This window comes from Vidua chalybeata, chromosome 5 (genome assembly GCF_026979565.1).
Source record: "Vidua chalybeata isolate OUT-0048 chromosome 5, bVidCha1 merged haplotype, whole genome shotgun sequence".
NCBI classification, from domain to species: Eukaryota; Metazoa; Chordata; class Aves; order Passeriformes; family Viduidae; genus Vidua; species Vidua chalybeata.
Genome location: NC_071534.1, coordinates 704,388 through 720,651, shown reverse-complemented (window position 1 = coordinate 720,651; position 16,264 = coordinate 704,388). Strand labels below are relative to the sequence as shown.

At 44.3% G+C, this 16,264-nt stretch overlaps 1 protein-coding gene across 2 annotated transcripts in view; it reads right to left on the bottom strand.

The window, feature by feature from the left end:
• The window catches only part of PTPRO (protein tyrosine phosphatase receptor type O), a 139,131-nt gene that overhangs the window by 22,077 nt on the left and 100,790 nt on the right, over positions 1 to 16,264 (bottom strand). For both annotated transcript variants that reach the window (XM_053944128.1, XM_053944129.1), the window contains exons 10-15: positions 16,040 to 16,151; positions 9,984 to 10,135; positions 7,449 to 7,569; positions 3,880 to 4,019; positions 1,213 to 1,345; positions 156 to 276 (exon numbers count right to left, since the gene is read on the bottom strand). In XM_053944128.1, coding sequence (XP_053800103.1) covers positions 156 to 276; positions 1,213 to 1,345; positions 3,880 to 4,019; positions 7,449 to 7,569; positions 9,984 to 10,135; positions 16,040 to 16,151 — 779 coding nt within the window. The remainder of the gene's footprint in view (positions 1 to 155; positions 277 to 1,212; positions 1,346 to 3,879; positions 4,020 to 7,448; positions 7,570 to 9,983; positions 10,136 to 16,039; positions 16,152 to 16,264) is intronic.

Below are 16,264 nucleotides of genomic sequence, written 5' to 3'. Positions count from 1 at the left end.
GCACCTCAGGTAGCACCCACACAAAAAGCATTCTCAGCTGAAGCTGTGGTCATGATGTTTGTTTGGGGGCTTTTGGTTTGTTTTTTGGGGGTTTTTGGTAGTTTTTTGTTGTGATTTTTTTTTTTTTTTGGTAATTAGCAGAAATCTGGACTTACCTGGCCATCTGTAGGTGTTTTCTCCTGAGTACAACAAGCGTGACCAGCAGCAGTCCAATCAGGAGGATGCTGAGGATGGCCAACACGGAGATGACCACGACATTGGGGTTCATCTCCGTGACTGTACACACAGAAAATGACTCTCAGTTATTCAGTTCAGAAGCACTGATGTTTTTGTTTGGTTTTGTTTCACCCTAACATTATTTTTTTTAAATTTATCTCAAAGAGCCTGGAGTGTCAGAGAGAGAAAAATCTACCACAGGAGATAAGGGGAGAGTTTGAGCAGCTATTGCTCTTAGAAAATTTCTTTGGGGAAATGCCTTCACCTTGGCATTTTTGTTGAACTTTAACATGTTCTGATTTATTATTCTTTTCCTTTTTAGCTGACATTTATGACACAAATGTGAAAACGGTGAAGGTAATACAAAATACAGATATTGATCATCATCTATGTCTCCAAAGCACATTTCCACTCTGAAGTTGTTCTTCACCAATAATCACAATAATCAATGCTTTTTCTGACCCAGAAGCAAAATAATAAACTGGGGATTTGTAACATGCTGGGTGGAAATTGCTTAATTACTCTGGAGAATGACATGCCCAGGGATCCTCCCTCAGGAGCCTTTTGGCTGTGACTGCTGAGGGTCCTGCAGAGGCCTTTCTTCTCTCTTACTTCTTTGCTGAATGCAGGAAGCCTTAACAGCTTATGAGTGTGATTTTCCTCTGATTTGGGCTTGGCTGAGAAAACATTTTTCTCCACAAATATCATCAAGCAGTCAATGTTAGTATTGACTGAACCTGATGTTTAGTATTGACTCCACAAATTCCGTCCCTGATTTCTAAAACCCAGCCCAGAACTGAGCCCCTAGTTTACATTTTTCCAAGTCAAGGGGGGCCTTTTCTAAGGGCTTTCCAAAGCTGCTCCCCCATCCCACCCACATCTGGCAGCCAAACAACCCCTGGGGCCAGCGTTACAAAGAGCAGCTCGAGAAAGCAAGGGGGAACAGAGGCAGCTGGATGAGGAGGGAGGAGAAGAAAGCAGGGAAGTGCTGCTTACCCATGGTGGAAACTGAGATGAAGGTGGGGATGCTGGGGCTGTTGTGGCTGAAGGTGGTCACGCTGCAGTTGTAGGAAGTGGCAGGGCTCAGGCTGGAAATGGTCACAACGTGTGAAGAGACAGTGACAGGCTCCTGCAGACACGGGGAAGAACACACAGGAGTTTGTCTCTCCCGTGAGTGCCAGGGCACAAATCAGTGCTCCATGTATCTGACAGGTCAAGTCAGGTCTGGTGGAAGAAATCCAGAGCTTTGAAACACAGGAAAGGTAACCAGGGCCTGCCCTTGACAGCAGGCAGATAGTCTGGCAGAGAAGGGGAGAGGAACCGGGGTGAATACAGCTGCAAGAACAGCCCAGAGCACTCCAGGGACCCCAGAGCCTTTTGGGGAGGGAAGGACCCCTGCCCCAGAGCGGGTTGGTCAGGCTCAGCCTTGGCAGGGGAGAACACTGAGACCTCCAGGACATCCCAGAGGTGGACACAGCTTGTGAGCTCTCAGCCACACAGGCAGGAGGAAAAAGTTATTTTTATGCAAAGAGGAGCCAAGGCAGTCACAACCTCTGCCATGAATGAAATCACAATTCTGGTTTGAATGCATGCCATCTCTGCCTCTGAGGCAGCTCCTCTGGATGTGGAGACCTGTGAGCCCTTTTGAGTGGCCAAGGTGAAAAACAAAGCTAGAGCAAAGTCTTTTGTAATAATTATGATCAAACACCCTACACCTCAGTTTTTCTAGCTGGCAGAAACTCTACATAACATACTTCTACAATGTGTTAATTACTATGACCCTTGTGAACACTTCTGTGGATCTTAAATGCTGATAGAGCAAGAGAAAACAAACACAGAAAGAACAACACATGCACTGACTTAAAGAAAGAGTTCCTTAAGGCTCTCTGCTTTCTGGACTGTCCTGCAGAACCAGGGGTGGGTCACAGCTGTAAAAACAGGGACACTGAGCCAGGGCTTTAGAAGGGAGAGTTTTATGAATGAACCCACTCCAGATGGGGAATGCAAGATGCTGTAACAAGTCCCAAGCACTGGATGTTTGCAAGAGCCTGTTGTCAGCCATGGCCTAATCCTAAACTCCTGTGGCAGAGTAATTCTGAGGAATTAGTTCTGCAGATGAAACCACATGAGTGTAAGGGAGGAGACTTTCATTGCCTGAGCTGAAAGGAGGAGCCAAACTTTGGCAATTGTACTTGGTTGGATGTTTCCACTTTCCCCTCTGGGAAATTTAAATTAGTCAACTCAAATCCAAGATGTTCAAAATTGGAAAGCTGTTGCTTTTCATTTCACTGATATAAAGATGCGGGGAAGGGACAAAAATGTTTATGTAATTAGCATGGAAAATCACAAAGAATTTTCACCAGCCTACTTGGGAAGGATCCCTTTTTACAGCTCAGAAAGGAGCCCTTCCCAGTTTTTCATGGAGACAGAAAAGAGAGTGATGAATCCAATGAGGAGTGAGCTGACAATCCCTGTGCATTGCCCAGTGCCAGATGTTCCTGTCAACAAGTGAGACACCCACTGAAGCATCTGCCAAATGAAGCAGTCTTTTCCTGATGTTCTTAAAACAGATGTGCTCTGAACTGGAGTTGCAAACCCTCTGGTGCTTTCCTTGCCTGATCCCATCACTGTTTTGAATCTCTGGTAAGTGATGATAATGACTTCACAGCCTTTGCTATTCAGCATGAAAAAGCAAGAATCTAGAGAGGTGGAATCTAAATGATCCGAAAGATTTAAGTGCATGTAAGCATTTTTTTTCCCTTTAGTCATTGTCTGTCTCAATTTTAAAAGAATATTAAATAATTCAGACTGATCTTCCATGGGATTAAAGAGTGTGCAGGTCTTTTCCACGTGGTAATCAGTGGTTTTAGTAGGTAATTTTTCACTTCTTTCTCAATGATTCCCCATTACGTGTCACAGTGCACATGAGAGAATAATGCTTTGTGGCATGTAATCAGAATGATTCATTACACCATCAGATAAAGCACAAAGTAAACCTCACATGTTGCACAGTATTGAATGTCAAGGAATTAAAACTACTACTGCTCTGTTTTTCACTGAACAGCATTACCCATTTAAATACTGTATATTTAAATTGGCCACTGAGCACAGGTACCTGACTGGACAGAGAGAAAAGGAGGTTCATTTGTGAGGTTCAGGAGGTGGGTCTTGAAGACAATACCCTGAGGTAAAAATAATATAAAATGCATGAGGAGCAGCCACATTTGCATCAAGGTACTCTTGGAATAGCAAGGAAGCTCCCACTGAACTTCAGTCAACAGATCTCAAAACCAGGAATAAAGTATTCCAGAAATAATTAGATACTGCATCAGAAATCTCATGGCATCTAGGTATGCCTGTTTTCCCCATTCCTCATGAAGCTCCCTGGCCAGTTCTCCCTTCTTGCTCCTTGGCATTCCCTTAGTTCCGTGGCCTGTTAGGTTTTGCACAGTGTATCAGAGCCATTTCCACGTGTAGCCAACTCCACTGACACTGCTGGATGCACACAGCTTCTCTCCAAACACTTACATAACCTCAAAAAGACAGAGGTCAACCTTAATAATACAAAACAATGAAAATAGTTTAGTGCTTGAAGCGTAGTAGTTTATCTTTTAAAAGTTTAATTCTGGGATGAAGAGTGGACACCAAAGAAGAGACACATACCTGGGCTTTTGTTTCCTGGCCAGATCCAGCCTGCTGGCAGTAGACTTCAAAGAAATCAGCCACTCCTTCTTCCACCCACAGCAGAGTCACGGAGGTCTGAGTCTTGTTGACAGCAAACAGTGATTTTGGAGGGGCTGGTTCTGGTGTGAGAGAAAAATCTCCTTTCATTAAGCTTATCTTTAAGGTTCCGGACAGCTGAGAAAAATGAAAGAATTGAAAGCAATGCCTGATGCCCTGCTATCTTTCATTTCCTTCAGATAAAGTCTACCAATGTAAATCCTCTCATGATGACAAACTACCACTGCAAAATGGGAAGATGATGAAGTGTGTTGGTTTTCCTTCTCTATTTAAACCGTTCTCTATTTGGACAGATGGATAATTACTTCACTTCCCTTTTCAGCAGAGCCCTTGTTTGAGGATGATCAGTGGATTCTATTAATAGAACAATGTTAGCAGGAACTCTTTCAGAGAAGATCCCTGTCCACCTGTTAGCAACACACTTGGCCTGAGAAGGCTTTTCTTCACAGGCTGCCCAGGAGACTGTAAAGCAGCAGCTTCCCACTAGCAAAGACTGCCTAGGTTCCTTTAATTGCAGCAGAGAAAATATTTAGCCAATTACCAGATTAAAAAACAAAACCTGTAGTCTTTTTTTCTTTTTTTTTCCCCCTCTGGCTAACATTTGAGGCTAGTAGATCTGTGTTGACCTCCATGAGTTATAGGAATGCAGAGATAAGATCTCCAGAGGTCCTCAATTAATTACTTTGATTTTCATTGCTTTTGTGCTGGATGAAGTAACAACAGGCAAACAAATGCAGGAGTCTGTGGAGCAGAGGACAGCCCTGTGACAAGAGTGACAGATGAGGATCTCCTGAGAGTGATGGCATCAGAAATGCTGTGAAACACGGCGGGGGTCTGCACCCAGCACCCCTATCCCCGTGTCCAGTGGCCTTTGCTGCCTCCGGGCCATCTCCCTACCCTTGGAGCCCTGTGGAGGTCACCCCTCCCTGTAACCACACCCGAACCAGCCTGAGGAATGGAAAGCACAGGACAGCAGGGACACTCTTGAGCACCGGGAGAGGAGCAAACAGCCTAAGCATAGTGCTAATGTGAGAGACACTTTTTCTCCTCAGTACCATTTAAACCCCAGTGCTTAATCCTGATATTCATCCTGATGGCTTCACACGATGGGCACTGGAAATCCCCAGCTTTCCACACCTCAGGCCTCCTGGGCTCTTCTGCTTTGCCTTCAGAGACTGTAAAATTTGGGCTGTACATGTCTGAGTTGTCCTGCACAGTTTTCAGATCTCCTATTCTGTGGATGTTTAATTAAAGCTGTAATTCTCAAACAATGACCCGATTTTGGGATTCTGCACACACTGCATACAATGGGTGATGCACAAGAACATTCTGGGTTGATTCTTTTTCCTTTCACATACAATTTGTTATCCTCATTTTGCGAGATGTTGTCACAGGAACCTTGGCACAAGGGACATGCTCAAGTAGTTGTAGATATTTTGGAGAAGTATCTGATCCTGAAACAATCAGATTTGTGCTCTGGGGTTGGAGTCTGCCCAAGCCATATTGGCATTATGGAAAGAGTTGGGCAGGGGCTGAGGCACGTTCACGTGTGTCACTGGGCTTGCAGTGCACATATTGTCCCAGTGCTACACAGGAAAGTGTCCCTCTCCCATAATTACACAGATATATCTGCTCTTGGACTCAAAACACATTCCATCCCTCACTCCAGGTAAAAAAATGGCCTCAATTAACATACGAGTTTTGCATTTGGGCAGCATCCCAAGCAAATCCTCCTTTTGCTTCCAGCAAATGGCTTGATTTTTCTGCAGGTGGAAAGTTGCCAGGATGAAGCAAACATCATGGAGGGAAGAACATTTGGCAGGAATGCTTAAGTGACTGCCAAGTGCTGAGTCGTCTATCACTTAGAGTCAGTTTCCACTACTGCTAATTACAACTCCCATTGCTCCCCTCAGAAACAGAGAGAGGGAAAACCTCTGGCAAAATATCCTCACTTTTGTCTATTCAAAGTTCAAACATCATAAAGGGAGGAAAAAAATCAAATTCAATCCAACAAAAAAAACCCCACACCCTAAAGTCTAGAAGGGATTCACTGAAATGGAATTCATTCCACCTTCTCTTTGTTGACACTGAAGGGCAAAATACCCATCCAAGTTCAGTAAGAGTGCCCATGCATAAGGAAAGAGCAGGAAGATACAACCGTGCTGCAGGCTGTACAACATGAGGAAGGCTTGTGGATCCGTCTGAATGATAAAGCTGGCTGGTGTTTTGAAATACCACCCTGAAACATTTGGACAGTGGCAGCAGGGGGTAACACCCACCCCCACACATTCACCCACTCGGTGGGTGAACAAATACACAACGAGGCATGGGGAAAACAGTGGATATGGTTTGCACAGGGAAAACAAAACTCATGGAATTTGTCTACTTCTTGCAAATATTGCCTTTGGTAAGAAGACCTGCAAGAACTTCAGATTGTTGTGTCCGTACTGTTTGCCTCAGCACCGTAAGAATACTGAGAAATATAAATGGACAATGGCTGTTTTTTAGAGCCCTAATCCCATTAGAAATTATAGAGTCCTTTAAATTCACTTCTCTCACAGTGACTCACAAAAGGATTATTATTCATAATAATATGAACAGAGAATCTCATAACAATGAGAAGATAATCCACTCTGAAATTACAAACTCTTCCTTACCCACCTTCTCAGCAGAGCTAAGGCCTGTAAAAGCAGTCTGGCACACTTGGAAATTTCAGTGTTCTGGGTACCTGGGGCTCAACAACTCCACGTACATTCAAAAGAGAACTAAAATTTCTTGAGCTACAATGGTGCAGTGTCCAGTCTTCCTCCCAAGCAAAGAAAGATATTAGGTAGAAAGTTACATTTGAAACTCCTACATTAAGGATCAAACTCTCAAGTTTTCTTTTGTTTCTATGAGTATATTACACGTATTTCTCCTAAAATGAAGCTGGGTTCTACATTCACAAATCTGACTATTTTTATAAGAATGCTATCATTGGTTGGTATTTAAGGGTAAGATTTTGGTGTTGAAAGACTTTGCAGATGTCCAGAGAGAGAGGAGGGGAGACAGAAAAGCAGACCGAGTGGCAGAGAGGTGTAGGAATAGGCTTGTCAGAAACAGAAAGGCAGAAAGAAAGGTTCTGCTTTTTATTGAAAAGTTCATCTGTGAAGCCTGAGTTGCCATCCTCAAAACCTACATGTGTTCAAGACCTTAGGCAAGCAACTATGAAGTTGACTTGTTCTCTCAGCAAGGCACCAGGTGAATTCCACTCTCCTACTTCCACTTACAGCCAAATTTTGCCACTCTTGCTCCTCTTGAGAAAACCATTTTAGGAGAGTGGCTTCACACAGGCATGAGTCAACCTTCACAGCAAGGTGAGGTGAAAAGCACAGCATTGCAAAAGAAATGGGCTCAGAGGCACAAGACTGAAATTAGGAAGGTGCTGACAGAGTTACTTTACAGTCAAATGAGCGGGGTGAGTTAAGAAAGTACAAACAAGCGCTTCTTACCCAATTTCACAAGCTGGGGCATGGAAGTGTTGCTGCCTCTTTCGGTACAAGCAGTCACTGACAGGTTGTAGATGTCCCCCGGAGGCAAGCTCAGCACTGCAGTCATCACATTGCGTGTCACCTGAGCAGTCAAGAGGCACCAGCTTAAACACGACACGAACCGCACCGCTGCCTCGTACAACTAACCTGCTCACTCAGAGCGCTGCAGGGAAAGTCCTGGGCACCACAGCACATGTCTTCTGTGTGCTCCAGGCTTGTGACATCAGCCACCTCCCACTGATACCAACCACAACGCAAAAAGAAGACACTTTTAGGCTGCACTTTCTATGTGACCAGTGAAAATGTAAGGAAAAAAGAAATTCTCGCTCACGCCACTGAGAGCACCTAGATTTCTCAAGGTGTGCAAAATGCTAAACAAGCCACGGACTTGAGTCTGTTGCAATTTTAGAGGAATTTAAATCAGGTCAGACACCTCAAAGAAGAGCACACAAGCCATGTGCAGGCAAGCCTTTATGCATCCTACAGACCTGAAAATTAAATCCATCTGGGCAAGGCTAACACCTCTTGGAGACCTGTTAACTTGACAGGAGATCTCAGGGTCTGACTTCAATCACCTGCAAGTCCGAAACCAGATCCTAAACTGAGCTGAGCCTCAAAAGACTGAGAACAATTTCTTCCTTTTATTTTAGGGTAATCTTCCCATTTCTCCAGAGTCATGGAGAAGGATGCAGAACTTGGAACACCCTGTTTTCAGAGCACTTCTGGACTATCCATAAAGGGCCCATCCAGGAATCTCAATGCTGATTTTCAAAGTCATTTAATTCTCAGGCTGAAGCTTTCAGATGCAAGAGAAACTGACAGTTCTGAATAAAGACCAATAGGGCTTTGCACATAATTTTCATCACTTCTCTAAAAACTGACCAGCTTCTGTGGAGTCTTGGGAAATACACAGGGAGCAGGAAAAAAAAAATCAACATTGCCTGACGGTGTTACCTATTTATTTCAATAATGCCACAAGAAAAACAACCATATTAGCAATCATAATAAAATCATACGACGATATTACAATATCACGTGAGTTTTAAAGGAAACAGTTCCTGGAAGTGACTAACAGCCTGGGAGAACAGGGATGCCCTGATGCCTGCAAGCATCTACCCATACTTATCCATATGAACAGAACCATAAAATTAGCTATAAATAGGTAGGTTTTTGCAGGATTTTCCTAAAGAATGCCCTCTGGGTTCCCCTGTCTTACAAGGAATATAAAGACAAACGTGTGTAAAGACATCCCTAAAGCTTTGAAATGTTATTTACAGATATACTATATTGTAGATACCCTCTACTTTTAATATTTTGTTTAATCTAAAATTGCATATTCAGTTTTGGGTTTAGTTTATTTAAATTTTCACATTAAATGTTTATTTTATATTTATTTAATCTACAATTTTTGCATTCAATGAAGTTGGATGGTAGAGAAATCAGATTTTTCCTGAAAGAACAATAAGCTTACAGAAAACATGCCTTTTGAAGGAAGAGAGGTATATAATTGTGATTTTTTTTTTTTTTTTGGAATTCAATTGATAGAATATTTTATTTGTAGGACAAAAATTAAAATCTAGTTTTCTTCCTTGTTTGAAGTAAGGATGCAAATCCTGAAAGTTCCTGCTGCTCAGAAAGGTTATCAATTCCCCTAATCATATAATTAGATTCATGCTGCAACAAGCTCCAGATGGGTGTACTCTTGCAGCCACAAGGAATTTATTGTTCCACACAAATCCACATGAAAATCGGTGATCAATTTGCACTTCTGCTGAAAATACACTTCCAGTTTTCCAAATGTTCAAGAGAATGCACCAAGAGCACCCCTTAGCATCTAGCAAGTTTTCTAAGTGCACTCATTCTGGGTGAAATCCTCATCCCATCAATTAGTGGAACTCGTATTCAAACATAAAATACAGGACACAGAATTTAGAGATAAATTCCGAAGAAGAATAAATTCTTATTTAAATATAAATAATTCAGAATTTATAGATAAATTCTGAAGAAGATAAAGTCAGAGAATGGGAAGTGATGATACTTGAACAAACAAAATAACTCAGCCGGTAGCTTCCTCTGTTTATTAATAAATTAACATGGAAAGTGCCATACCTGTGTATAAGAATACTCTTTATGTTTTACCGTCTGAAGCTGAGAAGTTTTTAAGCTCTTTTTGAATTATGTAAATTATCAACACCTTCCCTGGATCACACAAGGAAACACTTTGTCCACTGGCTGCTTTGAGAGCTCAAGTCTTTCAAAGTGCATTGGGAAATAACTGGGAAATACTTTTAACACTGGGAAATAACTTTTACTGGCTTCCACCAAACTTGCTGGAGCTCAGGAATACAAAGTTATCAGAGTTGTCAAAGTTTTTCTCAGTTATCAACTCAGAAAAACAAACCAACCAGACAAAAACCCACCCAAAAAAAAAAAAAAAAAAAGAAAAAGAAACCCTCAAAGGAATGAACACCACCCACCTTCCACACTGATACTTACACTCTTCTTGATTTTTTTCTTTCCTTCTGCAACAACCATCCAGTGCAGCATCCTGGAGTGGGAAAGGTCAGGGCCATCTCCTCCATAGGTCCAGGTGACGTACAGAAGGTGGTTGTAATACTCTACAGAGGTAATTTTGGGTGCCACTGGTGCTGAAGGAAGAAGGCAAGTGTGTTACAGACAGAGTCTAACACAGCTGATTAGTAAATCCAGTGATAAACTTCTGCCAAAGGATGCTGCCATGAGGAGAATATCACAAAGCTAGCAGGAAAGGGTCATTAAAACCATTTGAGCACTAGCTGAAAGATATGAAAACCACCATTTAACCTGGGAGATAATCAGAACAAAAATACACTTATTTTTGCAATCTTTCAGGTTAAAAAAAAAATCACAGCAAATAAAAATAATCTTTTGAGTCACATTTGTAAGTCAAATTCAAGTTAAAAGTCTCAGATGTTGCTGCACTGTGTCACTGAACTGAAAAGAAATAATAAATTGTTACATTGATAGGTTTTCCATAGGAAAAAAATATCTTTTCACTGAGCTTGCATCCTTCTAGGAGGAAAAGCCTGCAGATTTCCAAAGAACAACTTTTCCATGAGAGGTTATGACCACCCTTGATCCCTGGGTGGAAGGGAGGGGAAAAGGGCCCCATCAGAGCCCATCCAGCCTTTAGGAGAGGCTTTTTGTCCTGGAGCTGCCAGCAAGTCCTTGCCTCTCTCTGCAGCCCACGTAACAGAGTCACTCACGCTGGAAACGACCTTAAAGACTGAGACCAGTCCTAAACCCAGCACTGCCACATCCTCCAGCAAACCACGTCCCTCAGCTCCACATCCACGTGTCTTTCCAGCACCCCCAGGGACTGGGACAGAAAGAGAGCAACCTCCAGAATAACGCTAAAACCTCCGAAATCACACCAAAACTGGAGTTTGAGATGAGGATTGCCTCTGGGAGCTGCCTCTCCATTCACTGGGGAGGGGGCACAGCTGGCCAGCACACCTTGATTGCCTGGTTCAGTGGTGCAGGAGCCCAGAGAAGAGAGAAGTTAATAGTGAGTGGAGACCCCAAAGTGAAAATCTCAATCAGTGAAGATCCCAAGGAGATATGACGAGGATAATTTGGACATTACAGGGAAAGGTTTGGATCTCTGTGCTTGGCCGGTTTTTGAGGAGCACAGGGGGGGAAATGGTGTGAACTGCCTGGCCTTCCCCTGCTCAAGCCTTGTTGTGCCCAGCGTGTTCGTGCCAAGGCAGGTCAGAGGAGCAGAGCCCTGGGTGCCAGCACAGCGGTGGGTGGCAGGGAATGCCCGGGAATGCCCAGGGAATGCCCAGGGTGCCAGCACAGTGGTGGGTGACAGGGAATGCCCAGGAATGCCCAGGGAATGACCTGGGAATGCCCAGGGTGCCAGCACAGCGGTGGGTGGCAGGGAATGCCCGGGAATGCCCAGGGAATGCCCAGGGTGCCAGCACAGTGGTGGGTGACAGGGAATGCCCAGGAATGCCCAGGAATGCCCAGGGTGCCAGCACAGTGGTGGGTGACAGGGAATGCCCAGGAATGCCCAGGAATGCCCAGGGAATGACCTGGGAATGCCCAGGGTGCCAGCACAGCGGTGGGTGACAGGGAATGCCCAGGGAATGCCCAGGGAATGCCCAGGGTGCCAGCACAGCGGTGGGTGACAGGGAATGCCCAGGAATGCCCAGGGAATGACCTGGGAATGCCCAGGGTGCCAGCACAGCGGTGGGTGACAGGGAATGCAGGATGGCCTCGGAGCTCGGGTCTCTTGGAAAGGGCCACAAGATGTCACTGCTGCTTTCACGAAGGCTCCTTCCACTCTGGCGCTGGGACTTGGTTTGTTAGGGAACACATTTACTGAAGCAATCGCTGAGGAAGGCAGCAAATGCAGTGCACAGACAATTTAGAGCCATTTTAAAATGTTTAGTAAGAATATTCTGCCAAATTAATCTTGAAAATGTCTTTTTTATGCTGTTGAGGAGAAGCAACATCAAGAATCATTTAGTATACAATCCTTAAAGCAGTATTTCTTTTAATTTTTAAAGTTCCCAGCCCATCCCTGTGCATGGATTATGTATTCCTTGCAGCTTAAGGCCATGACTGACATGAATCTCATACACAAATAATGATTTCCCCCTGCACTGTATTATTGATGGTATGCTTTCATGACAGTGAATATCCAGTGTGGCATGCACATTCTCTGGACAGAGAGACAGAATTCTGTCTCTCAGGAGAAGCACAGAGAGAAGAGAAAACAATCTTTATCTCTGCTCCTTTGTTTTCCCCATGAAGAATTTATAGAATGTATAGAGAGTGCTTACCTAAAGTGATTACCTGATTAGATTCTAGTGAAAGTTGTTTGAGTTCAGTGACCAGTCAGATCCAGCTGTGTCTCAAACTCTCAGCAAACACTTTGTTAGTTGTTAGATAAGTAGGTAAGAAGTAAGTATGTAGAATAGGATAGTCTCTCTTTAAGTAGTATATTAATGTATTATAGCATAGTTTTAATAAAACTATCCTTCAGCCTTCTGATCTAAAACCAATCATCATTTCTTCCCCGTCAGGGTTGCTTTTTTTTCAGTAGTCCAGGATCTGTCACATGAGACCGAGGGCCAGGGCTGGTGTGACCCAGCCCCAGCACAAGGCTCTGGGGAGCAGGGAGGCTGTGGGAAGTCCCACCCTGCTGCTGACCCGGGCCAGAGCCACAGCTGGAAGCACCACGGACCCACCGGCAGCACTTGTGGTGGCAGTCAGCAGCACCCAGAGCCTGTCTCTCTCACTCCTTTTGCTTCTCCAAAGATAAAAGCACCCTCACTGCAAAAAGCAAACGCTGGTGGTCCAAAGAGCCTTTGCTGGTGGTTGTTTTGAATCCAGCTGTTTACAGCAGGTGGCATTAAACACTCATCAGTCACCACAGCAACCCTGGCAGCGCCACAATCTCTCCCCGAGTGAAACAACGGCATGCAACTGCTGCTGCAGGAGCTGAGAGGACAAATGCTGCTTCTGACAAGTCTCTTGGATCTCCCAAATCTCCCCAGCTGCTGTGGGGGAGAGCTCCATCTCACCACCCCAAGTGGTGAGCCCAGCAGAGCCCCAGCCTGGCTCCAGCCTCCCCAGGAGCAGTGGGATCCTCACTAGGGAACGTCTGCTCTGAGCTTCCTGCAAGCTGCGTCCTCAAACTCCCAGCTGATCCTTCTGCTCTGCTTTGGAAACTCAAGCCTGTGCTCCAGGTGTGGAGGCTGGCTCTCCAGTTCTACACAGAAGAACTGACAGATGGTGTACTGTCGAGCCCACACAACCTCCACTCCAGCATTTTTAAAATACAGGGCTTTTTGGTGGGCTTTTTCTCTGTTTGTTTGTTTGAATTCCTGGCGACCCGTGCAGGGGAGGTGGCGTTGTTCAAAATGATGCAGAAAGGGACCAAGTGCTCCATAAAACCATCTGCTCCCTCCCTGGGAGGAAAGAGGCTGAGGGTGAGAAAGAACTCTCAGTCCCCTGGTAGCTTAAAGCCGTGAAAAGGCAGCACCTACTGGGGACAAACTTTGCAAACCTGCAGATGTGACAAACTGGCAAGCCTCACAAGTCAGCCTGACTGCAGCTCCTGGGCAGAGTTGAAGAGATTGCAAGTAATGAGGCAATCAGAGGACAGGAGTGCATTTAATGCTCACATTCAGTGCTGACCATCTATTGGTAAGTGCTTGCAATTTGACCAAATCAGCTTGCTTTGTTAGGGCTCTTCCCTTCAAATCACAGCGTGATTCTAACACCTCATTGCTATTCAACATTTTCACCACTACCCTGAAAGTGAAAGCAGGGCTGATGAACCGTGCAAGGAGCTGGCAACTGGCAGAGGAGGGCAGGATTTGGACAGGGCTGAGCTTTGGAATATTGCCCCCTGTGCTGGGCCTGCTCAAACAAAGTGAATTTCAAAGTCTGCTGTGCCAGGCCTGTTGGAAAATAGCGTGTAGACAGCAAAAGATAAATTCTGCTAGGAGCCATAAAATAGAAGTAAATCAACGCAGACCTGCAGCGTGATGATGCAGGAAATGCAATCATTCAGAGGCACACACAGGAGGGCTTTGAACAGGGAGCTGATTGTGCCTCTGCAGGAGTAGTCAGCAGGCTGGTACTACACCTGCAGTTTTTATGTACTTCAGTAAAGACAGTAAAAATTAGAGAGGCAGAGTGGGGAAAAAAAACTAACATGGGAAAACACCTAAAAGTGAAAGCACCCAAAGAGTTCAGCGGAAGCAATTTATTAACAGAAAAAAACAAACTAAAATCTGTTTAGAGACCAAAAAAAAAAAAAAAAAAAAAAAGGCTTTGTGTCTCTTCAATCAGTAAGATAAAAGTGCAACAAATGTCTTGGACTGGACAGTAAAACCAGAAAAACTCAGATCAGAAACACAGGGTATAAACCCTTGATAATAAGAGAAGTTAACCATTGATGCAACATCCCAGTGGGATATTTTCACTGAAGACCAGATGACCTTCTCTAAGAGAAGGTTTTGCCAATCACAAATGGATGATATTTAGAGGTTCATCCATTTCTGATTTTGTCTGCATCTGCTAGTTAAGAAGTTGATCCATTTTTCATTCAGCAGCAGTAGCAGTCTTTCCTGTCATCACACAGAGATCCAGATTGGTACTGATGACAAATTACATTTTAGAAGACCCTTAATCTCCCTCATTTCTGCTGCAGGTTTCTGGAGATAGAATACTGAAGTGAGTATCCCACTGAAACACTTCCACTCTAAAATGCTGAACCTGGTACCCAAATCAGTTGGAAAAGATATTTTTTCCCTCATACAGCAACCAACCAGCTGGAAAATTGCTTCCTTACAGTGCTACAGAAAAGCTGATTGATGCCAAAGGACAAGGAATATCCCTGGAGACCCTTCACAAGGGTACAGTTGTGATACACTGGAAAAGTGCCAGAATTTGTCAGCAGAGTAGCCTGGGATCAGGTATCTCAGCATGGGAGGGTTTCTGTGGGCTTCAGTGGAGCTACAGCTTTAACTGCTGCTGACTTTTCTGTCCTGGCTCTCTGGGGCACAGGCTCTGTGTAAATCATCTTTGCAAATGGGCCTTAGTAACTTTTCCAGGCACATTCTCTGACTGTCACAAACAGAAAACCTGGGGCTAGGCTAGTGTCTGCTTTGGAGTGAGTGGCTGGGACATTACACCCTGATTTTCCTTGCAATTGGATTCCTACAGATGGAAAAGAAGAGCAAGTATACTTCATTGCATCTCACAGTAAAACCGAATTATTTGCTGCTTTCAGTCACCTCAACTTCAGCAAGGTGAATTAAACAGTGACACTTAAAAGCAAAATGATTCAGTGGAGAACTCTGCCTTTGGCCCAACCATCCTGGATGCTGGGAGCACATGGCAAGGTGCTAACAGGGCCTCCCTCATGCTGCTCCCTCTGTGGCTGATCTGTTGGACATATTGAAGATTCAGATCCAAAGACTCTGCCAAGAGATGCCAGAGTGTGTTAAATCCATGGCTGGTCCCAAGTGGAAGAGGGAAATCCGTGTGGTTGCATCAGCTCGCTCATCTCAATGCTGCACAAGTCATGCTCTGACCTGGGGAGTACTGGGAGGGTGATAAAGGAGGAAAAAACTCTTGGAAATAGTGCAGATAAATGAAAAAGTGTTTCATAATATCAAGAAACCTAAGAATTCAGGTTTACCAATTTACCTATTAACTTCTCCATGTGTCAGATGTATGGTGTGGTAAAAGTGGAGCAGGACCACTGGCCCTCGCTGGAGCCATGCACTCAGCTGATGGAGGATTGCAACAGAGCAGTCAGGCACAGGAAAAATTCATTTATATGTTCATCAAAAGCAGTCCTCAGAGACTTAAAAACAAAATAATAGAAAAACAACAAAAAAAAAAAAAAACCCACCCAAAAAACACTTAGCTGGTAAATATCCTAGCTTGTGACTACTATCTGTAGGTGAACCACAGCACCCAGGTCAGACTTCTGAGAGCTTCTGCCCCCGGGAGCATTCCCGCAGTGCTTTCAGCTGGCTGCTTACCTGTTATGAAGCTGATGGTGGAGCTGTCACAGCAGCTCAGCTCGGGGTCCCCCCAGGTCACCATGGTGACCCGGAAATTGTAATACCAAGCAGGCAGCAGGTTGGCTATCCTCTGTAAAGGGACAAAACACAAAGAGCAGCTCAGGAGAGAACTCGCCAGCACGAGGCAGGACTTCTGAAACACAACAATATTTACAAACCTAGCGCCCACACTCATTTTTCTGA